The sequence below is a fragment of the Coturnix japonica genome, chromosome 2 (genome assembly GCF_054131305.1).
Source record: "Coturnix japonica strain WE chromosome 2, WE-NBRP24, whole genome shotgun sequence".
NCBI classification, from domain to species: Eukaryota; Metazoa; Chordata; class Aves; order Galliformes; family Phasianidae; genus Coturnix; species Coturnix japonica.
In genome coordinates this window covers 132,743,380-132,768,789 of record NC_140664.1, presented here as the reverse complement: position 1 = coordinate 132,768,789, position 25,410 = coordinate 132,743,380, and the positions used below count along the sequence as shown (strand labels likewise).

General features: G+C 38.7%; 1 protein-coding gene across 5 annotated transcripts in view; it reads left to right on the top strand.

The window, feature by feature from the left end:
• Nucleotides 1–25,410, top strand: part of DPP6 (dipeptidyl peptidase like 6) — a 442,842-nt gene that overhangs the window by 337,618 nt on the left and 79,814 nt on the right. For all 5 annotated transcript variants that reach the window (XM_015852842.3, XM_015852845.3, XM_015852841.3 and 2 more), the window contains exons 6-7: nucleotides 2,460–2,512; nucleotides 13,612–13,693. In XM_015852842.3, coding sequence (XP_015708328.1) covers nucleotides 2,460–2,512; nucleotides 13,612–13,693 — 135 coding nt within the window. The remainder of the gene's footprint in view (nucleotides 1–2,459; nucleotides 2,513–13,611; nucleotides 13,694–25,410) is intronic.

The following is a 25,410-nucleotide window of genomic DNA, read 5'->3' as shown; positions in this document are numbered from 1 at the left end:
ACTTTGGAACTGAATGGGCTGATGTCCTTAAGAACTCAAAGGATGATAAACATTGGATCATGAAGCCTTTGCTCACACAAGTCACTGTTGTTTACATGAGCAAACCTACCAACTTCAAAGATTTATTCAAGGAAGGACTGCTCCTGTGAATGAACCACTTTGAGCACTACAAGGTATAAGGACAGCTAATGGGAGGTGTTTTAGAGTCTGGCCGAAGACCCTAGAGAGGAATGACAAATTACATTCAGAAAATAAAGATATTCCTTGAGATTTCTGCAACTCTTTTTTTTGCTCTGCTCCCAAATCTTCTCAAAGAAGGAAAAACAAACAAAAACCAGAAAAAAATGTAATTAATCTTTTACCGTGGTCTCCACTGATGGCTCTGAGACAGCTTTAAGCCCTCCAGCATAGCTGTGGGGACTCTATACCACAAGTGGGAACATCAGCAGATGGCTTTCTTACAAATTCCCTGGTTGTTTCCTTTCCCTCCAGCCTGCCACATTTCTCCATCCTGTTCTGAAGCTTTCTGTTCATACTTATTTTGGAGGCTGACTTCTGCATCTCCCTGCCCAGCTCACTTTTTGTATATTTATACTGTATTCTTCATCCTACTGCCAGGCCTACCTGTGTGACGTGGTGTAGGGAGCCTGCTTTGGCAGGGGGGTTGGACTCGATGATCTCTAGAGGTCCCTTCCAACCCCTACAATTCTGTGATTCTGTGATATTTGAAGACAAATGTTGCTCAGTATTTATTGGCAATGTACTACTGAACGTCAGTGAATGCAAATCTATTTCCTCATGCCTATAAAACTATTTGAAACTTGGCAAAAATGCTTGCAGATCATATCTGTATTCATCATATGACCCTGTATGGCTGTCATAGAGTCACTAGGGTTGGAAAAGACCACTAAGATTGTGTAGTCCAATTGTTGACTTCTCACCATTATGCCCATTAAACCAAGTCCCTCTAGATCATGTTTTCTTGTTCTATGGACAAATCTACTCCTTCAGTGCATTCTCTTTAAGGAATTATAGCACATTTAGAATTTCAACAAGGCTGAAATGAAACCTGAGGCCACAGGCTTCAGTGAGGTCTCCATTTTCAGCATTATAAGCTTCAAGAGCTGTTTGATGTGATTAGCTGTAGATGAGATAATGGTAATTTATTTGATGCTACCTGCAACAGGTGAATCTGAAAAGGACGTGTGCAGAAATCAATCTTATCTTGCAGTGAATTCATTTGTGCCCCTAGATCTTCCCTGATAACAACATGTCAGAGACTGACCTTGTTAGGGGTGACCTTATGTATCAGCATGCCTGAAAAAAAGGGATTTGATTTTGGATGAAACTTGATCCTTGTAAGGAAATGAATGAATTGCAGAGATGGAGTCACATCAGTCTGGTGTCAGCCTCTCTTGTCAATTCTACAGTCTGTGGTAGATTTTTATGTATCTTTCTATTTTATTTTCCAGGATGGGTTATGCAGTGATGTAAAGATTTAAATCATAACAAAGAACTTGGTTTTCATATCTACAGAATGAGATATCAGGTGTTTCTCTGACTCTCTGTTAAGCCCCCAGAAATAGATGCCACTGTGCAATGCGAGTTTTGGGAAGTCCTGCATACTTGTTTGCTATGCAGTGTGCCTGGGACGGTCATTGCTGAGGCTTGCAGCACCATCCAGGACATCTGATGGTTTCTTGGCATAAATAAAATAAATAAATAGATAAAATTAAATAAGTAAAATTCACTTCACTAGAGAAAAAATATTTTAGTAATTCTTAAAGCACCGACCTTGACTCGGACATTATTATTTGCTACTTATTAAATAAGTAATAAGCTCTCCCTACTGAGATGGCCTGCCATACAAAATGATGAGCTCCTCCCCTAGGTCCAGAGAGTGTAAATGGATGTGAAGATGCAACTTAGCAGGTCATATAAACGTGAGGTCAGTTCTGTGTCCAAAGTCAATAAGCTTTAATTTGCTGGCTGACTCTGGTCCTACAACCTGCTCGGAGATCACCCACTGTCACTCCCCATTTTATTAATGCGAGAATAAAGAAGAGAAATACGCATTATGTCCCTGTTGTGTTTAGTTATAATGAGAGATTGTCTCCAGCTGACCAAGGTGTCCTCATTAATGACTGTTCTATATTTAGCCTGCACGGAGAGCATGTGCCCCCAGTTCAATCAAAGACCCAGTAGTCATGGTAACGACACTGAGCATCTGGATGTGTACCATTTGCCAAACTGTAATGAAGTGCAAGACAAAAAGAACACACAGCAGTATTAGGTGAATGAATGCACTGTTCTTTTCTACTACAGATTTTGAATAACTGCTCCCTAGCCATAAATGATGGGTTTCGTTTATTTATTTTCAGGAAAAAAGAGCCCCGTTAATAGAGCTGACAATTACTAATCTATTTTTTTCTCTTCTGTTTCTTAATTTCATTTTGTAGATGTATCGGCATTCATATACGGCGCATTATGTCCTCAGCAGAATTCCTCATGGGTAAGCAATTATTCGGTGTTTTCATATTAAAATTCATCCATTAAGAATTCTGTGAAATCATGCCCAGTGGTTTCTCAATAACAGCCCTTTGCAGAGGTTTGTCATTCAGCTGCAGCATCCGCTGTGCTATATGTTGTACAGAAGATGACATAGTCTGGAAGCAGAAATACTCATCTGCCCTACATGAATTTCGCACTCTGGTTTTCAAGGTTTTGGTCAGAACATAGATGTGTTGGCATCTGACTTGGGAACCATGGTTGGCCACTCACCAGTGCACTATTGGAGGATCTATCCAAGGGTGTCAGTGCCTTAAATTTAGCCACAACTGTGGCTTCACCCTTCAGTTTTAGATCTTTCAGCAGTTTCCCTGTACACAGACATTCTCTCTAGCATCCCAGAAGAGAGCAGATAGAGCCACTGTGCGTTTACAGGATCCCACTACATTCAAAGTTACACTGAAGTCACAAGCCTTTGGGTTTTTAAGTAATCATTTCGGACTGGACCCAGTAGTGATCCCTGGGGTACTCCACGCATTTCTGGCCTATAACTAGACTTTGTGCCACTGACCACTACTCTGGGCTGGGCGGTTCAGCCAGTTTTTGATCCACGTCACTGTTTGTTCATCCAGCCCACACTTCATTGTCTTCTCACTGTGGGTCTTACAGGGCACAGTGTCAAAGGCCTTACTGAAGTCAAGGAAGATAATAGCCACAGCTCCCTTCTCATCCACCAAGCTGATCATTTTGTTATAGAAACCAATCAGGTTGGTTGATTATGACTAACATAGGTATCAACTAGCTTGAGGAGATCCTTCTTTATCATTGATTAGAGGCAGTTTTTTAAATCCCTCTTAATCAGCTCTATCTCCATGACACTGTAGATAACCCTCAGCTCCATTCTCATCTCTCTGCAGCTCACCTCTTATTTGTCTAGAGTTTATCCCATAATTCCTATCTGATTATCCCTTAAAATATACCTCTTTGGTTTGTGTGTTATTTTCATGTCCTGATTATTTAAGGAATAACCCAATTGGTTAGGAATGGGATTCCATCATATCAACACACAGGCAAATGGACAAATCTTAGATATATTTCAGGATTCTGCAAGAAGAGAAAGGGCAGGTGTAATGAGTGGAGATGATGTAGCAGGTGGTGAACTGCATCAGCTGACTGGGAAGTAGAGCCTCTGTTGGATGAAGGAATGAAAATGTCTTCATTGCATATTTCATATTTAATAGAGGGACATTGTCTGATGGATGGGTGGGACTGAAGAGGTCAGGACCCAATGCAGTGACAAAGCACAAAGTGCAGTTCAGTTTGATGCCTCAGGTTCTTCAGTGACAACAAAATTCATAATCCAGGCAGCATCCTTGACCTTCTCCTGCCAATAACAAAAGGTGTATCTCAACTGAGGCTAACTATTAAGGAGGTGAATTAATCTTATCTTAAACATCACTTTTAAAATCACCTGACATTAATCTGTAAGCCCAAGTTGCTTTTTAAAGGGAAATTTCTAATTCTTCCACTTTCTCTCCTGATTCAGGCTGTGTCTGAGTGTTCTGTAAGCCAATTTGACTACATCCTCAGCTCATATGTGGATATAAAGGATGTGGGACTGTAATATTTTCCCATAGGAGATGCCATGTAAGGGAACTCTCCATATAAGGAGTAGCACAGTTTAGCACTTTGCAAGACAACTGGTATATGCCAGTGACATACACGCTGAGGATCTTACCTGAAAGATGAAAAGTAGTCTGGGGTAGAAGAGAGAGCAAATAAACCTGCAGGGATTCTGTGTGGATTTGATGAAGTACTGGCTCAGGTTGCCCAGGGAAGTAGTGAAGTCATAATGCTTAGGTGTTCTGGAGATGCTCAAGAAACATGGAGATGTGGCTCTGAGGGACATGGTTAGTGGGCATGGTGGGGATGGGTTGATGTTTGGACTTGATGATCTTGGAGGTCTTTTCCAACTTAACGATTCTATGATTCTATTATATATGTTCTTTTTGTTGGCTTTTGTTGTTGTAATCCTAGCCTTCTTTCGAATGCATAGATTCAGGTTAGCAACCTGTACACTTTGTGCTTCTGGATTTGTTTGTTTGTTTATTGTGGCCTGAAGTTTTCATATTTCCCGGAGAAAACAAGCTAAGATCTGCACTCCCATTTTGCTGGGCAGAGGACTCGGGGCACAAAGAGGAGTTTCAAGTTTAGTTCTGCTTCCCTGCGTGGCACCGGTTTTCCTCCTGCTGCTCACTCAAAAAAGTGATGCTGGCCCCGGGTGCCATCTAGTGGAACAAGGCTCTTCTCTCTCCTTTCATCCTCCCTTGCACAGGCGATATGTACCATCCCCTCTGTTCCTCTCTATCTTAGATACCCGCTGATAACTGTTTACAGTTGTCTGCTTGATAAATCCTTTTGCAAAGCTCCTCTCATAACCCCAAACTTGCCACAGCTTGATCTGGCACTAAGGGTTCTAGGCAAGAGCTAACTTTGTATCCCACAGGGTACCTGTGTCTTTAACTTCAAGTTTCAGCCAGAAGTAATACAGTTTTAGAAAAGGGAAATAAACAAAGCAACAAACAGACTGAAAAAGCCATCTGTGTTGTGTTTGCTTTTCTCAACACAAAGACCAGCATAAAACTTGTGCATTTCCTCAGACCTCCTAGCTCTCAGCTCTTTCTGAATGAGCCATTACCCACTGAGCACAGCTGAGTGGCAGGGATTAGAACTGACCCCTCGAATGCAGTCTCAGTACAGTGTTAGCACATCCAGACAGTGCACACCAATGGTAGCTTGCATATCTGCTTATCGGGATCAAAGAGACTTTAGCAGTTACTCCCACACCTCATTGATTTTATATGGGGAGGAGGAAATTGTAAACATCTTCTGCAAAGGATTAGTAGAATCATAGGCTCCATTAAGGTTGGAAAAGACCACTAAGATCATCTAGTCCAACTATCAACCCATCAGCACAAAGATTTGCACTCCTTTCCAAATTTGTGTAGCATTATCAGGAGAATGAGTACATCACAGGAGCAATTGCAGTTTGGTTCAGCTCTTCCTACATACACTTCAGAGCATTGCAAATTATTGCTCCCCACACTGAATTCCCATTAACTTCAAGAGAATTCCCATGGGTGCAGTATGAAATGTACATTGGAAGTCACCCAAGCTGTAACAGGAGGAAGAACTCAGCCCATTCTCAAAGTAATGGCTGTAGATTTCTGCAGAGTTCCCACTAATGTTCCTGTCCAACCTTTTATGTATACTATATCCAGGTAAGACATTAAGGCCCATTAAAGAAAGTTTAATTAGAATTTGTATATACTCTACCTCTAAGCTCTTTGAAAGACAGCCAAGTTTTCCTCACTCTTATATGCTCTTATTTTCCTATTAACAAGAAAAGGTAGAAAACCCTTTCATAGAACTGGCCACACTGGAGACAACTTCCAGTATAACCAAGTCTTTTCTGTTTTGTTCTATAATGCCCCTTCTTTTTAGCAATCAAATATCATTGCACAGCAAGAATCTTCCTGTGCTTCTGTGTCTCCATCTGCGAAGCTAAGAGAGAAATATTGCTTACCCCACAGTGGTGATATGCAATAATTACTGTAGAAGTGCTGCACGATTTCACTCTTCTTAACATTTATAAACTTGCACTAGAGCCCACATTTTATTTTAAGAGAAGAAAGCACAGTAATTAATAGAGTCTGTGTTCAGCTAATTAAATTTTACTATATGAGGTGCATATTCTTCCCCTAACAATGACATAGAGAGGTTGAAACTAGCTCTTACAAGAGATAAGCTAATTTTTTTAAAATAAGTAGCAAACAAATGTGTTGTGCAGTTTGTGAATCATCTGCTAATGTTGCATCTCCTCCTTACTCCCTCTTTCCCAATTACTAGTCCATTGTTTGTATCATTTTGTGAAGTGCTCTCTATAGCAAATCCAGGAACCTCTGCTTCATAGTGTGGTGATTCTTGTGCCAGACTATAATTAACAGCATACTCATGATCAGATATGCTTATCCCATTGATTTTGACAACAGAGGACTGGACAAGTTATCTTGGTATTTTGATTGTGGAGCCTGACCTTAAATCCTCTGGAGCAAATAGGAATCTTTGAGTTTACTGGAATTTGGCTCAAGTTCTGATGTATCAGTTGGGTTCCTTGCTTTTTTAATCATCTGAATTAAACACTAAGGGGCAGTGCTTGAACAACAGTTAAAATACATGTGTTTCTTGCTTGGAAATTCACTTTGTACCTTTTTAATAAAAAAAGTTCCAGCATTTCATTAAAGACTTTAATTGAACATCACTCACTTCTAAGCGGTGGCAGGTCAAGAGCAGCTCAGCCTTGGAAGGCTGTCGTAGTCTGTGCCAGTGGGAGGAAAATCACTTCAGCAGCTCAGCACCATGTCATTTCCAATGGGGGTTTGCCATTTGTACGCCCATGTTGGTCACTGCTCAGCATTTTTAATTTGAAATGTACCTCCTCTGTGTAGGCAAAGCAGTTCTTTACCACAAGCTTCTCTTTTCTAGAGTTAGTTGTGATGTGGGTGGACACCTTGGAAACCATACATAAAAAGGAGCAGTCCCCTGATGGGAGGATTTGATATTAAGAATGAGATATTAAGAATGGCTGGAGAAGCTGAAGGAAAATAACCTAAAATCTTGAGTAATTAATGGTTAGGTGCATGTGTTAGCAGTTAGGCAGAGAAAAGCCCAGCAACCAATATCCAGATATTACAGAAAAGGTCAACAGTTTATTGTTTATTGGGAAACCATAAAAAAGGAATAAAGAAGAAGGATTTGAAGCAAAGTCTGCCACAGTATTTATCCGAGGCAGCATTCTCTGAAAATGGAAGTAGGATTCCTATTAAATTCTATTCTTAAATAAATTGCGTAGGGTCACTCAATACAGAAACCAGGCTTCGCTAGTGAGAAACTCAATTGGATTTGGAAATGTTTGGAATGTAATAATGTCATAATTTTAAGAACATTGTTACCAATATCTAAGGGCAATTTCCATTCTTTGCGTACTCAAATAAGCCTAGAGATTTTGATGAGTGGTTTACTGTTTTCCAGCATGGATTAGATTGGATTGGATTAGATCTTCACTGGAAATACAAGCCAATGCCTTAAGTTTACTTAATTCCCAGAGGAAGTTTGTGGCTCCTTTTATGACATGTGATTGATTTTTTAAAGTGATGTTAGTGCTGTACAATATTTCACAGGTCTAGTACTAAAAATTACATACATGGGTGCTTTACAAACAATGGCAGACTATAATCTGACAGATCTCTCAGCTCCCATTCTCTGCTGTATCTGACTACTTTGCTTAATCAGAGCCAAATATGTTTTAGATTCCCTTGCTTTTAGTCTTTTATGCTCTAATTCCATGGAATTCATTCATCTTGGGCAAAGCGCTGGGTGAGCTAAGCTGCTTTCAAGACTTGTTAAAAGATTAGATGTGGATCTGTGTTTGAAATTAGTTGATTCAGATTGCTTCTACTGCTTCTTCCAACTTCTGCTCACTGAAAAATGCTGTAAAGAAGATACAAATATCTGTGCCTACACGCATTACATCTTTAATAGTGGATAAACCTACATGAATGGAAGAGCTTTTTCCATCTGTTAAGGCACTTTTGTTTGAATTCCAGGATGATTCCTTTTGTTGCCTCTTCTGATAGTTTAATTTCTTGATTATCTGTTCTGGGAAGACTGATTCCCATTTGTATTACGTTTTCCTCTTGCTGAGAGTCTCTAAGACTGTGTATCTCCTGGGAAGCAATTTTCTTAATGACACCTGTCTCCTTTTTTCCTTGGTGAATACTGAGGTAAACAAGTCATTGAATTGTTTAAGAATGTCTTTTTGCTCCATGAGAAATGGTATTGTTGCTTCTTGGAAGTCTTCCTTTCTTTAGGAAGAGGCTGGAGAATCTGTGGTTCTTTGTTCATTTATGAACACGTGTTCTACTCCCTTTAATTTCTTTTTGCAAATATCCTTCAGTCATCTTCTTTTTTAATTCACCAACAATTCTTAAATATGAAGTTTGCAGTTCTTTATAACCAATCCATATTTCTTCTTTACATGGTGTTTTTTCTTTTCCTCTCCACAGAGAAGAAGAAACCTATTTAAGCTGTTGTCTGGCTTTATGCTATTAAAAGTAGATGTGAAGACACCAAGTTCTAGTGCTGAGACAGATAGTTAGGATAGATAGCTGTTGTTTTTTTAATAGCTAATCATGAAAACATCTTACAGTGAGATGAGCTGATATGCTTAGTGCTGTTGTCTTTCAAGATATTCAGTGATGGTTTGATGACAATAATCGGAGGAGTATTCCTGCCTTCCCTGTTTTTTCTTCAACTTATTTTCATATGACAGTGCCGTCTTAAAATGCTTTCGTTATTTTCCAAAGTTATGTCACAGTTAACCAGAAGGGTTCAAAGTTTTTCTCAGGAACTCACTCCAGCTCGCATGTATTTAGACATATGGGAGTGCTGTTTGGTGGAAATCATGGCATTTTTGTACATACCTGCAGGATTTGCGAAGAAATTCCATGCAAATGCTGTTGTTCTGTAATGGAAATCAAACTAAAACGTTATTCAAGCAGACCCAAGGAAGAACAACCATACCACAGCCCAGATTTTGAGTGATTTTTTTCACTTTCATTCTTCTTCAGTCTGGTACTGTAGAATATTTTTATTGAAGAATTCTTGAAATCAAAGGAGCTTCTGACTGGGTTGGTGGGAAACATTATTTTGCTTTAAGCTGCATTTGAAGCCATTGTTATAGAACCATTTGTCATGTTTGTGCTCAGAGCAAGATTCAGTGCTGGAAAATGGTCTTTAGAACAGGAAAAAGAGGGGAACACACAGCTAAAAGAATGCAATTTCTTTAAAACTAGTACTTCATTAATCACAGTATTTATTAATGTCAAAAAAAAGGCAAGATGATATGACTGTTTGGCTTGTTTTATTCTACACAGATGTTTTGATCAGAATTACAAGGAAAATAAAAAGACCTGGTAGATGGCATGCTAATTACATTTAGGAACATTTCTTATTCAGACTTTTTTAGTAATGAGTACTCATTTAAAGAAATGAGTAAATTTCTTTGTTTACTAGCTCAATAATCTTTTGTGAACATTGTGCTGAAATCATTCCTGTGCCTGGAACAGCTTAACAGCCTCTGTTCCAGACAATGTCATCTGAATGTGGAAGAGTTTATACAACACCCACTCCATCCTCTGTCTGGCCTAAAACAACATTACTTTTCCCTTCTTTCCCAGGCTTTAAAATCAATCATCTTAAGAGATGAAATAAATAAGAGCAACCCTTTAACAAACCCTTGCCTTGCCATTTCTTAGGCTGGAAAAATAATAAGAGTGCTTTTCCACGAGGAGACACTGAAAGTGGTGTAATGATGCAGTGAATTTCATGTAAACCTGTAATAGTAGATATACAGGCTGCCTTCAGAACATCCCATTTCCAAGCCAGCATCCTGTACAAATGAGCTCACAGGGGAAGGCTTGGGTCCTAACAAGGCCTAACGATGGGAGTCTCTGAGAAGCATTGGCTCTTTGGAGTGGTTGAGTTGCCCTGTAATATTGATTGACTCAAGAAAATATATATAGAATTTTAAGCAGAAAGTTTTGGAGGAAGGCTGTAGCTATGAAAAGCCATCACTTTTCAGCAATAATATAGCTCCTAGAAGGACATGGCTGGCTAGGCCATTGTGAGACATGTATGCAGTACCTGGGCGATGGGCAAGTGCTCCTGACTTTTTGGTGCGCATTTGGTCTGAGAACCTTCAGGCTTCTTCTTTAACGAGGAGAACTGCAGGTTCTGAATAGGATGAGATAACCTGAGGTGCATTTGATAGCTGCTCTCCAAATGTGTATTTCAGTTTGTGGATCATGAAGAGCTTGCTTGGGGAGAGTGGTAATAGGTTGTGGCCATCGCACTGTAGAGGCTCTGTAGGCAAGTACTCCTTCTGCTACAGGTGATGTGGTACATTCATAAAGGAGTTGTTTGGGGCTGCCATGGAGGGATTTAATGTTTATGCACCCATGTACCCCATTTAAGCATGTAAAAATCTACTATTACATGGCAGAGTTTGCTAGTAGGTGAGCTGAATTGTATGCCATTCTCAGGCTTGCTGAGAGTCTGGTCTCGCCTGGTCACTGCTAATACAGTGTACACGCTGATCCAGTTTCTCTGAAGCCTTCTAGATCATGGCTACCAAAGAGGGATGTCTTCTCAGGCCCATTGCTGTAATGTTCAAGTTTTCTGCAAGTAGTGAATAGTGGTTCTCTTGTGAAGAGGATTCTCGTCTTTCTAAGAGAAGAGAACTAGAAGAGCATGTCCAATTCTCAGGAGCATTTCTGGAGGAAACTAGGATCTTAAACTGCTTTTGTTATCCCATTATGGAAAAGAATAGTGCAGAGTATGAGGATAGTTTCCTAGCTAAGACCTCCCTGCACTGGTCTACATCATTACTTTGGCATTCCTGCTCTTACACATTCAGTGGCTAAGAGCATTCAATGTAGAGGAAGTTTATTGTAGCTCAATTTGTATATCAGGCACCTTCACACAATATGCAATTCCATCAGTCAGCCTTTCTATCTGCACATTTATCAAATGACAAATAAACAAGATTAGGCTACAAGAGAAATTTCCCATCTATTCTGAGCAGAGTAAGAACTAATTCAGCAGAAGCAGTGATATTTTTTCCTCAGAGAAAGGGAAAATGTCTTTGCTTTTCATTGCTTTCAAAAAGCAGCAGAGCTTTTTCCTGGTAGACCAGATTTTTACCTTCTGCCTTGTCTTTCACCTTATCAACCACCAAAGCTGGTTTATGCAGCTTTTCTCATTGCATTAAAGCCATCCTCTTCTAAAACATGGTGCAGTGAGCATCGTGATGGGACTTGTCTGGGCTCTGGTCTGAATTACAGAATGTAATTGGTATGCCTGTCGCTAAGCTCCACCAGGGTTATTTGAAGCATTACAGGTTTCACTTCTTACAATTTGTCTAATCTGTTTGTTTGGTGATGATATTTCCCTCTCCATTTATTTTATTTATAGTGTCTTGCTCCTCTCCTTTTTATAGGTGAAAACAAGCAAACAAACCACCAACAAATAGATAATTCATTTGTCAAATAGTAAATGACAGTTTTTCTCCCATGAGAGGTTTTTATTTGATTCGCTAGTTTTCTCTCTCCTGCATTCGGATGTTACTGTCTGTTGGGTTAATCAAAGTAGCTAACCAAAGAAACTGAGTCTTAACAGGAACAGCTGACTTGAACTTTAAGTAGCTGATGCATACAAACCTGAAAAGATACAGAAGTTGTAGGGCTGTTCCTCTTGTGGGAACGGGACTTTTCTGGCTGTTATTAGTAGGAGTTCAGTATGACAATCACTTATCTTACAGAACTGACTTTAAGCTGCCCACAAATACTTACAACTGAAAATCATCAGAAGAAAAGGCATAATTATATCCCACCAGCATCAGTGCTGAGTGATGCTTTGCCAGTAGAGCCAGAAGCCATCTGGGTGATGCACGTTGACTTGAAGGGTCAATGCCTCAACAAACCACTCATCTCTCCACATCTACATCAGACCTGTAATCAGGAACACTTCATTGTTCAATCAGCTCCAAGGGCCTCTTTGCAGAGGCAATATGGGTTATGGTTTATAACCACTCTCTAGCAGCAGTGCAGAAGTTGCTATTGCAACCAGATCTGTTATGGAAACAGACTCTGTATACATTGGAATCCTATCTCATTTAGGGTTTACCCTGATTGTAGTTGCCTTTCTACAGAAGCATACAAGAAAAACACTTTGCACATTTGAAAGACTGTAAAATGCATTCCTAACTTCTTCTGTTGCTGGTGCCATTGGACATGTATCCATGGTGTGGTGGGAAGGTGCAGCCATGGGAGATCTCATCTGAATAGGCAGAGCTGGAACATAGCCATGGCATTGCACTGCTCATAGTCCAAGCAACAAAAAGAATTTCATTACTGTCTAATTAATGCTTTCAGTTCTGTTCTGTTTTGAAAATTTGGTCTGGAAAACATTGCCTTTATCTAAGTAACAAATGCTGCAGAGCAGCCTTTTGCTTAGAGGCTAGGCAAGCTTTGGCTCTTTTCTCTGTTTTTGGGCAATGTTGGCCTCAGATTGCCTTGTTAATTCCTGTCTGTAGACAGATAATTCTCTTACTTTTTAAAGCCATTTGAGTTCTGCTAATGAGACATGCTGTATACTGACTTTTTAGTGCATTTGTTTGCTGAACATTACAATGTGCAGCTATAGTAATGTGCCTTCAGAATATAAAATTATATAAAGTTATTTGTATTATATGAAATTATTTTTTAATAATTATTTTACTGAGTATAAATACCATCAATACACTGGAAGAGTTTTGCTTTCTGTGATATGATGAAGTGACATTATGCTACTCTGACATTTACAGGAAAAAAACGAAACAACCCTCCTTTTTCTATAATGCATTTGCTGCATCTCTCTGATGTTCAGCTACAAAATAAAGGTAATTGATGAAAGAACAAGAAAAGTATTTTATTTTCTAAAAGATAGAAATTTTAGGTATTAGCAAGAGATATTGCCTTCAAAGCCAGACTGCATATCACTTGTAAATCTGCAAAACATGCTTGCCATCATGTACAAAGTAAAACTATTAGGCAGGAAAACTGTGAGATGCTGAAAAGAAATTGTATTTTTCTTGTGGCATTATGTTTCAAATACATAATTATTGTTTACTCTTATCAGATATCATCAATGTATGCAATTACTGTGTTTACCATCCCTTGACTAATTCTTAAGGTTTAGGGAAGTCAGTGGTAAAACTAATGTTTTCAGCATCATATTAATAGAAAACATAGCTTGTCAGGTAAAAGTGCTTGGTACTGGTGTAGTTCTTATCATATGATAAGATATATGCTGAATTTGGGCACTAAATGGTCAACGATTGTTTGAAAGATGCCTAATGGAGCATGGTGGATTTCCACAGGAGAGTGTGCATACGCTTGCACGAGGACATTTCTGAAGCTGAAATTTTGTTTTTCTCTTTTGCAGGGATCCCCAGAATTTGTACCCCCCTGAGGTCAGCGATGCAAAGCTTCAGTATGCTGGTTGGGGTCCAAAAGGGCAACAGCTGGTAAGAGAAAGAACAAGCGTGTGAATGAATTTAGAGACTATAGTGTTATTGAGTTGAAGAGAATAATCAGCTCATGACTAGATTCCTGAAACCCATGTAGTAGCTACTGATATCTTTATGGAGTTGTCTTATCATGTAAATTTATGAAATTGCCAAATGTATAAATGTACAGCAAAGTAATTGTGTCTAAAAGTGCAAATAAAGAAGATGTTATGAAAGTCCTTTGAGAGGAAGCACTTTCTTCTATTGTTGGGCACAGGACAGATTTATAATAGAACATATGGACTAGTGAGTATATCGTTGCTTCACAAGGATGTCACTAGATGTGCAAACTTGGCACTGGGAATATTTCAAATCTAGAACAGATGTGCTCTTAATTTGCACTGTAGTTGTCTGCAGAATAGGCTGAAGTAGAAGCGTGTAACAGAAATGCTTAGTCATGGCTTGAACCAGTGATTGAGCGCCTGGTTAAAGGCTGGGCCAACCCAGGGAGCTCAGCTAAAGCAGTGCACCTGAGTGACCAGAAGGGGTGGATCCTGGCTTCACCCCTTCCCAGAACTCATATAAGGGTTGGCAGTGGAGGTGAGGTTATCTTGCTGGTGGACCTTGTGTACTTGAGGCTTTCCAAAGGTAAGCAGCATCTGACCTTTATTTTTGTGCCTGTGGATGTTGTTTTGATCAATTCCTCACTTGCTTCAGCATACAACCTCGCTACTCAGCTATCGTTGCTGTGCTTTCCATTGCAGTGTTGAAGGAAGTTTCCAGAGCATGCCTTTTTTAAAACAAACAACAACAACAAAAAACACCCACAAATTTTTAGGGATCTTCTGTATTTCATGAAGCCTGGTGTAGTAGTCCTGAAATCTCCAGTTTTTTTTCCTCTTGGCTACTGCTATCTTTGGATTTGCCCATTTTTTACAGCTGGCTACATTCCTGTGCTTCATTTCCTGGTGTAGATCCAACAGGAGGTATTTGGTCATACCAGGTAATTTCTGTTTTTCTGATACGGAATTTTACTACCCCCTTGCCTCCAGAAATGTAAAAAATAAATAGGAGCTTTAGAGTAGCTAAGAAAGTGTAGTATCATTCTTCTCTCCATAGTGTTTTTTTCAGGCATTTCTTTTTTGTGCCTTTAACTACATTATTTTAAAAGTTTGTGACTTAAGAAACTACAGTCATCACTGCAAGTCTCTCAGTCATGTTGGAAGGAAAAGAACAGATGCAGGATCAAGAAGGTTTCTCCCTTTCTCCATCAAGAGAACAAGGTTGGAGGGAGTTATTGAGCTCAGATCTCATAGGAATAGAGAGGAGGCAATTTTTGCATCTCTGTGAAATTGACTTATGATAAGCTTATTTTTCATCATCTTACACACATACATACCTGAGTTTTGTCCTCTAATATGTGCTATCTTAAATTCCTTCATCTGCTGCCCAAAAAGTTCCCGTTGAGTACTTTGTACCACCTCACAAGAGACTGGGGTCTGATACTGACCAAACTCCCATAGTCACTTGTCAACACCAGCATGTTCATATCTATAGGCTTCTGGTTACTGATAATGTATGATCAACTGATAACGTATGATGATAAGCATCCAGTGACTACCTTTAGGACATAGCCAAGAAGGGAAAAAGAAAAAGAGCATTTCATTTTTAACTGTTTTCTTTCTCTAAGTCTAACAAACTGAGTTTCACAACATAAGCATACGCATAATGTAACAAAAGCTTTATCTGCTAATGGAAGGATAATCTTTAGCTGCTTTACTGGTTTTTCTCAAGTTCACAAGGACAGCTCCATTTTTTTTTTCATTTTTTAGTGTACTTTTGCTGTAAACTTACATGCTTCAGTGCCCTTAGTCACAGCACAATACTGATTCATGTTCATGTTAGTTCTACCAAGCTGAGTGGATATTCTTAACTTTTGTCTTAGAAAGAAGATTTAACTTTTTTCATGCCAAAGATAAGACAACCAATCTACTTACTCCATTGCCTCTGCTACCAAAGGAATCTTTCTATACAGAAAGAAAATATATCCAAATGGATTAATTACATGTCCCTACCTATAGCAGAGGGATTGGAACTAGATGATCTCAAAGGTCCCTTCCAGCCCAAATCATTCTATGATTCTATATATACAATATTGTCTATATAGTTCAGAAAAATAAAGCTTTTCAACTCCCAGATTCATCTTCTTCTACTGAAATAATTGATACCACTTTCCACCAATTTTTATTAAAAATATGGTAATATCTTAATTCTCTAATACATAAAGTTTGGTAAATATCCCTTCTTTGGGCTACATGGCAGTCTTAGTAATCTGAAGCATTCCTATGAATCTTGAAAATACTGTGCAACTGTGGATTTCTTCTGGGTGTTTCTGTTTGAGGCTTCTAAATATGTAAATCTGTTGGCCTTTAATTCAGTAATATTCCTTATTCCTGCCTTGTTAATCAGGATGGGGAAGAGACCCTAACTGGTAGTTTTAAGTGTTACCATGTTAACACATGTGCCTCTTGATCTTTTCCTCATCGGTCATTCACCTTGAAATAAAACTATGAGTGCAGTTTATAAAATAAGGAGGCTTTTACATGCACCAACAGTCTACTCACAGCTGCTTATCACCAGAGAATTGCCAAAGAAGCTTTTCTTTAAAAAAAAAAAAAATTCTGCAAGCTTTACAGATGCAATAAAGAGAATATAAATACTCTGTCTTCTGTATTTTGTGACCAACTGAGTTACTCAATATAATTCCAGGTGAAGTTAGTTGCTCCTTCTGTGAGGATGACATAGAGCGCTAGTGCAAAGAAAAGCAGCACTCTTTTCAAGTTTGGTGTAATTGTTTGCTGGATTGTATTGTAAGAGAAGGAGAGAGAGTTCCCAATGTGTTATTTCCATCTGTGTTGATTCCCTCAGTCAGAACAAACAAGTTAAGTCCCAGGAAAGGTGGGAGCAAGGGTTGAATGGGTTTACATCACCTTGAAGATACCCCTCTGTTCAGGAAACAGAATACTTTCCCATCAAAATCTTCCTGCTTTACCAGTGCAAAGGAGAGGAAGGCTGGGAGAGTTTAGCCCTGCAGCTTTTTATTTCCATTATTTCATCTTTCCAAGGAGAACTTTTGGTCACCATGTCTGTCCTTGTTCTTGCTTGCTTGCCTAATGATTCATAAAAAGAGATTTGCAACAGAAGAATCTGAATAATTTGCATTCTTTTCAGTTTAGAATAAACAGCAGACCATTCCCAGGAGCAATTTTCTATTTATCTTGTTTTCTTTTGTCTTTACTCATTAAATTATATGCCAATTTTTGGATTATGAATTCATCAGAGCGTGGTTCTTCTCAATAGCCTGCAGAATGCCACACATTCTGACAGATCTACATAAATAGCAGCAGATATTGGATCTGAGAAAATCAATGTCAGGAAATCAAAGTGCAGAGAAGCCCTCACTTCTGGCACCTCAAAAAATTGCTTCTGTTTTTCTCAGCTTTCAGCCCATGTCTTAAAGTCTGACAAAGCTGATGCAAGGATCATGCCTTTACCTGTACTAACCTGAGTATGGAAGAGGAGCCACCTACTTCTCTTAGTATGGCTGTTATTAATGATTTGCTTCTTCTCTTTTGTCCTACCAAGTGAAACATCAATTATGACTTTGCAGAGTGAAAAGCACAGTTAAATTTGAGTAACAGTGCAATATATTTACTTTCTGTGCATGAAATTGTCTATTCAAAGTATTGGAACAAAATTCATTGATTCGAGGGTACAATCAACAGTCCAGAATTCTCAGTATGCAATGGCATCAATCCCATGACCTTCATCATGTTCCTGGGTGATTTTCAGCTAATATGCTGTATTTCTCTCAAGCAGCATCAAAGCGTGATACTTTGCAGCAATATAAGGATCTTGATGTCACAATAGGACTGCAAAAAAACTTTATGCTCCTCATTTACCCTGTTCCATGTATGCTTTTCTTGGATTTCTTTTCTTTTTCTTGACATTTGTGACCCAACAGAAATATACTTTTCTCCTTATGGAGTGTCAATCCTGCCACCATTATAAATAAATTAATAAAGATAAAGAGCTTTTGTTAATTGATCTTAGTGGATTATTTTAATGCTTTCATGCTTTATAGCTCTGAGTTTTTAGAATGAGTTTCTGCCTACGTGCAGAGGGATCGCACAAGGTTTGCATACTGTATTTCCCTCAGTACTGTCTGTGCAAATCAGAGTTGCTATCAGCCCAAACTCAGTTCAGAATGTGTGAGAAAGACAGACTTAAGCTTCTCTATTTATCAACCCCCCTCACCAAAAATAAAACCACCAGAAACAAAACCAAAACAGAGTGCAGAAATTTCCTTCTCTGTTTGCCTAAAGGCAGGGAATGCTTCAGGAGCAAGATGCTCTATTGCATGTCTGTAGCTAAAGTGTGCAAAGAATCCCAAAACCCTGAGGTTTTCAGGATGCTTTTGTCTAAGTTACTCCAAAATGAGCATGTCTAGGTTCAAAATGTTTGCCTCAAGGACACACTGGGAGTGTACATAGGCACTGTTATAAGGAAGGCACAAGCAGTAGGACTACTCTAATAATGCACAGTGAGTGTTTACCTGCATTGCCAGCACTAAAGTACTACTCGTGGGAGTGGTTATACACCAGTTGTCAGAGGCAGAAGACTTTCTGCTGTGATGTTATTTTCCCTTCTATATTTCGCTGTAACAGTCTGATGGATACAAATGATGAGTGACACATTAGCAGCACTCTCTCATATCCTAGTATTTATCCTTCAGCAAAGAAAAACATGTTTGAGGTTCTCCTGGCTGTTCAGTCTTTTTCAGTGGTCTTTCTATACTACCTGAGATGTGCAGGAAGAGAATCATAATTGCATTTAATTGCTGGATTTTTTTTTGCACACCCTTGCATTTATTGCCGACCCAGAGAGTGGTCAAAATGGGTTCCTCTGGCATTCAAAGCCAATAAATCTTACAGTGTCAGCTCCCCTGAAGCAGGAGCTACCTTTTATTCTTGCAGATTACACAGCAATCAAGTGTATAATCTGTTCTAAAGTAGTAAAAGTTATGTACCACAAGTCTTTCAGCCTCTGCCATGTTAGAGCTTTGCCAGGTGCCCTCAAATAGTGAATGCTAATGCTGGTAAATAGCTTGTTGTTACAGGTATTGCTGTCAAAAAAGCACAGTGCAATTTAGAGAAATACTTGGGTTCATCTGTATATAATAAATTTGAATGGTGGGTCCTGCCATACAGGGTCACAACCAATCAACACTGCTTTTTGTAAATAAATAAGGTCAGCACCTAGCGCAATATCATGCTAACTGGGATATCTAGATGCAAAATGCTGGTTAAGTGATGACACCTGGAACTGAAGGGGCGTGACTCCTTTAATTAGCAAGTCATTCCTTGCATGAATTCATGCCGACATAGTGCCAGGCATAATGCCAGCACAGACCACAAGTGAGGAGGATTTCCACAGGAGGTACTGAGACATTTGTTGTTCAGATCCAGTTGGGCCTTTGAACTGCTGAGCATATAATTGTTGTGGGTCTATTTGTTTCCACTGTTATCAAATAGACTTTTATATTGTTGTTTTTAAGCTGCGCTTCTCTCACTTTTTATTTTTACAATGGCATCTGAATCAATATTTAACTGCAGTCTGCTATATGTAATAATTCTGGCTTGGTAATCTTAGTTGCGAGGAAGAAAACGTTCCTTCCATTCTAATCCCTGTGTACACCCAATTCACAGTTAGAATACAGCTTTATGCGTAGCTCCTGCATTCTGGGAAAAAGCAAGAGTTTCAGAATAACCTTTGCTTCATCCCTTTTCCCAGTGTCAGAATCTTTATGAGAACTACAGTGAGATATATATACTAAATATGGGGACAGGCTGCTGTAGTTTGAAATTCCCTTTTTTTCCTTTATAATCAGTGGACACCACTGAAAAGGTGTTGTGTTAGTTTGGTTGAGAAAAATCTACTTCTCTTCCATCTAAATGTGAGAGCCATACGGTGGCTTAGTACTGAGGGCGTTTCCCCTGGAGGCTGTCACTGCCATAGACTTCTTCCATGACTTCATAGCCATTACTGTGTTTTCTGTTTTAATTTCAGTATGCAGATGACGATATATAGTTCTCCCTCCAGTGGACATGCAGGATTAAAACATTAATTATTGTGGGCACACACATACACACAGTATACACGTGGTATATAGCTTACAAAAATGCATATACTGATGGATCTGCTATACTAACTTAGAGTATTTTCCTTATTTTTTTTTTAAATCCCGGAGCAATTCACCATCTTGATGCACTGTAGTACAAGTTCTGAGTTCTATTATGTTACTGTGGTCCTTTGTATCCTACCACAGTTTCAATAGAGCACATGATTTCTGATAGTAGAGCATGTTAGCACGGGGTCAGTTCCACTGAAAACAGTTCCTTCCTGAAATGTTGATATTCCTTTACTTTGCTTGAGTCAGTGCACTGGTGTTTCTGGCATCCTGCTAGCTGTGATTTGTAGATGCAGTCCACTGAAGTTATATGTTTCCTTTCATTCTATAAAGAAGCAGTCATAAGTCACAGTATGTCTAAATGCTATGCCTTAAGACAGCACAAGCAGTCTCTTAGTTTGTGCTGCTTAGTCTACTTGTACTGTGGAGCAGCTCACCTTTGCTTGCACTGGTGATCTCACCTTCCCCAGACATTTGTCTGAGCCATGAAAATGCCTCTAGAACAATTCCATTAGGCCTTCTAGTACATTCTGCTCAGCTCCTGGAATAAATGCTGGTGGTTTTTATACCATACTAAACATTGTATGAAAGAGGCATATTGCACTGCATTGCTGACTGTGTAAGGACATTGTGTTCCTGGAGGAACCCAGTTGCAAGTTTTCTTTATGCTAACAAGTAATCCATGTGCTCTCCTTAGCCAGATATTCATTTTATAACTCAGCAAAATAGTTAGAATGATACACTGTATCATCTCATATTAAATAATCTAATTTATAGTGATGCCCTACATAACCATCAGTGGTATTAGGTTACAGAATACAAGATGATCCATCAAGGAGAACTTAAAAGCAGAATCAGAGTTCCATACTAAATAGTACATTTACTGATATATGCTTTAATACAAAAAGGCAGTCATAAATTAAAATAACCCCATTAGAATCCAGGGCAAAGAATTCCAAGCGGACATGGTTCTCTTTGTCAGTGCGAAATAAATGTTCTTTCTTCCCCGAAGAACAGAAAATAGGACAGCATATTTTTCTTAAAACATCTATTTTAAAATCTTCCCAGCCATAGTAATTGCTTATTTGGCCAGACTCTTGCAGATTCTGTGTAATTAGAATCCCTACATGTTATGGACTAGCCTGCTCTCAGAATATAAATGGAAATTGGCTGTGTTTGTAATGATGCAAAGTCAAAAATGTGAAGAGGCTTGTAGAAACCTGAGAAGAACATTAATGTAGTTAAGAACTTAAGCTTAAAGAACTGAGACAAAAATCTGTACCGAGTTTAAAAGGAAAAAATGAAATGTGTTTCCCGATCATAGAATTCAGTCATTGCTCCCATTGTTTGATGAATGGGACTTCATCTAGCATGCCAGTTTAGAGTAGGTCTAGGGACTATAAGAACTACAGGATCTTACAAACTCTTCTGCTTTCCAAATGATACCTTAATATCGCTAGCAGAAAAGGTCTACAGAATCTACTGAATGCTGTTCCCAGGGTCCTTCAGTGACTTTAAACCCTTGTGCAAACTGATACATTTCCTGGTTGTCTTTGGGATGCCAGGGATCTAGTCACTGCGTGGGGAAATAAAATGAAGACATAAGGAATGGAAAAACAACCCTCTGGCTTCTTGCTAGTTGTGGGCAATTAGAGCAAAATTAGGGCCTTAATGCTTATTTTACAAGGGACTTTTGCACAGTTTACAGGTGATAATTCTCTGCACTTCCTTTGCTAAATGTATAATCAAAGCAAGTGTGTGCAGCGGTGTTCTGTTGCAGTAATTCTCGTGGATTTCCTTTGCAAAACTGATTGTGTTTCCTTTCTTTACACAAGTCCCCATTCGGTCACTCTGTTATGCTGCTTATATCAGATATGGAGCCTTTGATCTCTGAGTAAAAAAATACTGCTTTTGAAATGTCTATGAACTGGCACTGTCCTTATGGGCATCAATCTGTACTACTGTATTCTCTGGTCATAGTGATCCTCAAGGCTGTTTTCAGTTTCTCTATCTTGAAAGCCTTCCTGCAGAGTATTTCTAATATTGGGATAGTCCTCACTTCACTCTATTATAAAGTGCCACATTTGGCCTTTTCTAGGAAGAAAATAAGTAAGGTAAATTTTACCCTTGTCCAAAGAAAACGTTATCTGTGTGCTGCATACCTTCAGAAAGCATGTCCTCTAAATCCTTGCCCTGGGAATAAGTTATCTTCTTACTCTGAATTACAGCAAAGCTTGTATGAAAAATTAAACCTGTAGACTTTTCTGTCAATAATTTATCAAAATTTCTTTCTCTGCAATATGTTGATTAAATGGAATGGTTTAATTCATTTATCATCAATCTTAATGATGACAATTTGGCTTTGTGAAGAAAGAATCAACTTAAAAACTTACTTTCGCTTCTCCATCATAATTTCTGGACGTCTCTTTCCAAACCCACGAAATTGAACTCTGTGATGCAGGAGAACAAAAATGCTTTGACTCACTACTTATATCCCAATTGCTGTCAAGCTTTTTCAAAAACAGCTGGTATAGAACTCTAATTAAAATACTGTTATTACATAAATTGACTGGGGAGGGATAGTTCATGCTTTTATTACTCTTTTTTTTAGAAGAACTGATGAGTTGGTGTAATTGTACCGTATGTTTTAAGAACAACACTTGTGAAAAATGAGCTTTGATGTTCAACTAGCTTCCATTTATGCATGTTTTCATATTCAGATAATCATTATTCGCTGAATAATGCATAATCAATCAACAACAAGCTTTAGAAACTGTTTTTGCATTGATGATGCATTTTTCTGCTTTAGTTGATGTAAGAATTACCATTGCAAAATGCCAAGACCTTTTCAGTACAGTGTTTGTCAGATTTCCATGATATCCCAAACTGAGATCACAATTATCATATCTGCTTCAAGATGCTGCATGGGCACAGATGGGCATGCTAATTCTGTATAGTAAGGACATGTTTTAGCTTGGGCAAAACAGCAAGGGAATCTTTCTCTTGACAGTTTCTCATTTTCACACTCCTCAGCTTCCAGATGTCATGTGGCATTGTAAAACAAAACTGGTTTGAGAGGGGCCATCTTCAAAATATTTGAATGGAATTAGATGAAGTGTAGAAACTGTGCCGTAGGAGTCTTCATGTACACTTGGCTGAAGAAATAGTTGATGTAAAGGAGTAGGAACCTTAAATAGTACCTAAATTGGTTTCAGGTGGTTGAATCTCCATTTATATACTGAGGAATATTGTGGTTAGGAATGGCCAACCTTACAGAAATCTGGATCTACCTCAAGTGATCGCCTTCATTTACTCACATAGATTCTTATTGGGCATGTTTGGAGAAATCAGTGCCTGCTGGTTAAGAAATGATGTGACTGGCATTTAAGTAGAGGAAAACATGTGAAGGAGAAACAGTGGGACTTGGACATGGTTAGGATTGTGAGTAACAGAGAGCTAATGGACCATATGTTGAGTAGATGAAGGTACCTGATATTTTCTTTTGGCAGTTTAGAATCAGTAGAAGCAGTAGATACCTAAACTGCATGGACTGCTTTGATTGACTTATTCGGACATGGAAGCAACCTGAAAGCCACAAAAGCTGCTGGAGAGTGAGAAGTCCATGGAGTTAGGCAGTTCTTCATTGGTATCTAGGACAGTCTGGCTCATGCCTTTGGAGCCACATGCTTACAGATGATGACAGGTCACACCCAAGATGAGGCAGGGTGATGCCAACCTACATGCATTGGCAAATACATAGAGCAAGTTACATGAAGAACCATTTCTCTTTGTTATTTCAGCAAAAGGAATTTTATAGTAGCTGTGGCTCTGCCCGTGCAGAAGGAAATATTATGAGCTCAGTATTATGTTGAAGCTGACTGTGGCTCTGCAAGTAATTTGATTGGGATGACGTGCAGTTCATTACAGGACAAGGAGCACTTGGGATCCTTTGTCTTTCAGTCTTCACAGGCTTATAATAGTCTACCTGATGTAAAATGATAATTATAGTAAGGATGATCTTATGGTTCTTGCATTGGAATAGAATTCAAGCTGCCCAAGTGTGACTCATGGTTTTGCTGGTGCACTTACGTGACACTGAAAACTGCATTTGTCTTCATACACATAAGTTCCTAGAGCAGTTCAGATGAATAGTATTAAATATATGTGGGCTCTAGATGCTTTTCCAGGAGAGTCATTCTATATGATACTACAAGATGTTTTAGACACTCTGAGGGCCTTAAAATGGCTCTGGTTACCTGTGAGTCAGTTGAGTCTTGTCTTCAGTGTTCCTGCTTCTCTTTTGTGTGTTTTTTTTCACATGTTGAACAAAGCCTATTGTGTCCATTCTAGGCTTACCAGTCTACAAAGATATGCTATCAGGGTAGGGATGATTGTTTTCTGTGCATTTGTTTAGCATCTAGAACAGTAAAGTCCATGGATAATTACTTTTACACAGATAACTTCACTGATTCTGCAAAATTAAATGTGTTTCTGAGAGGCAGAGTTCTAAAATGAATCTGCTATTTCATTTATTCCACCAGAATACTCCCTCAGGTAAACTGGCTTGCCAGCTTATTTGAAGACTTCTGTAAATGGAAAAAACCAAGTGCTAAAAAAAAAAACCACCACAATAAAAATGAAATAAGGCTTTAACGTTAAAAAAAAAAAAAGTGGAGTGCATTAGATTAGATGAGGAGAAAGTAGTATGTTGATTTAAAGCTGTGTTCCACTGTTAATTGAGCCTTCTGTTTTGAGACTGTTGCTCTTTCAGGCAACAATGATATTTGGGCTTATTTGGTATTTAATACTAGTTCAAGCCTTTTGTGCCTGTCTATACATGAAGGTTAGGTTTTATTTACCAAGCTCTCAAGGCTAAATAGGCAAACTTTTTCATGTTAACTACTCTCCTGTGGGATGACCTTGCAGTGGGAAGGCTGTAGGTTGTATTCATCCTTCTGCAATGCGTGATTAAGGTAATAAGCATCCAGACATTAACTCTATATTTGGAAATGCTAAATCTTAAAGATGTCATTCATTTAGCTGGCAAAGAAAACATGAACTCGGATTTTTTCCTGAAAGCTGGAAAATAAATCAAAGCATGAAAAGCGCAGATAAACATGTGTTAATTTTATTTTCTTTGAGGTTCTCTCACCTCTTTGGCTGTAAGGGGGAGTGAAATAACCATAAAGGGAGATATTACATTACAGAACAGTCAGCCTTTAAATAGTAGCAAATGAAGTTTGAAATGGATCAGTCAGTGTTGTGATGGATCTTGTATGTTTTAAGATGATTGAGTTTATTTTGCATTAGTTTAGTAAACATCTATTTTACTGGATAAATACCTAAACTTTGACTAAAAGATCTCTTTCTGTCTTAGGCATGTGGCCCAACCAGCATTGTATTTTTTATTTTCTCTAATGTTAGTTTTGTCAAATGGCTTGCAGTAATCAGTTCTAATACAAATTGTGATCAAGCATAAATTTCT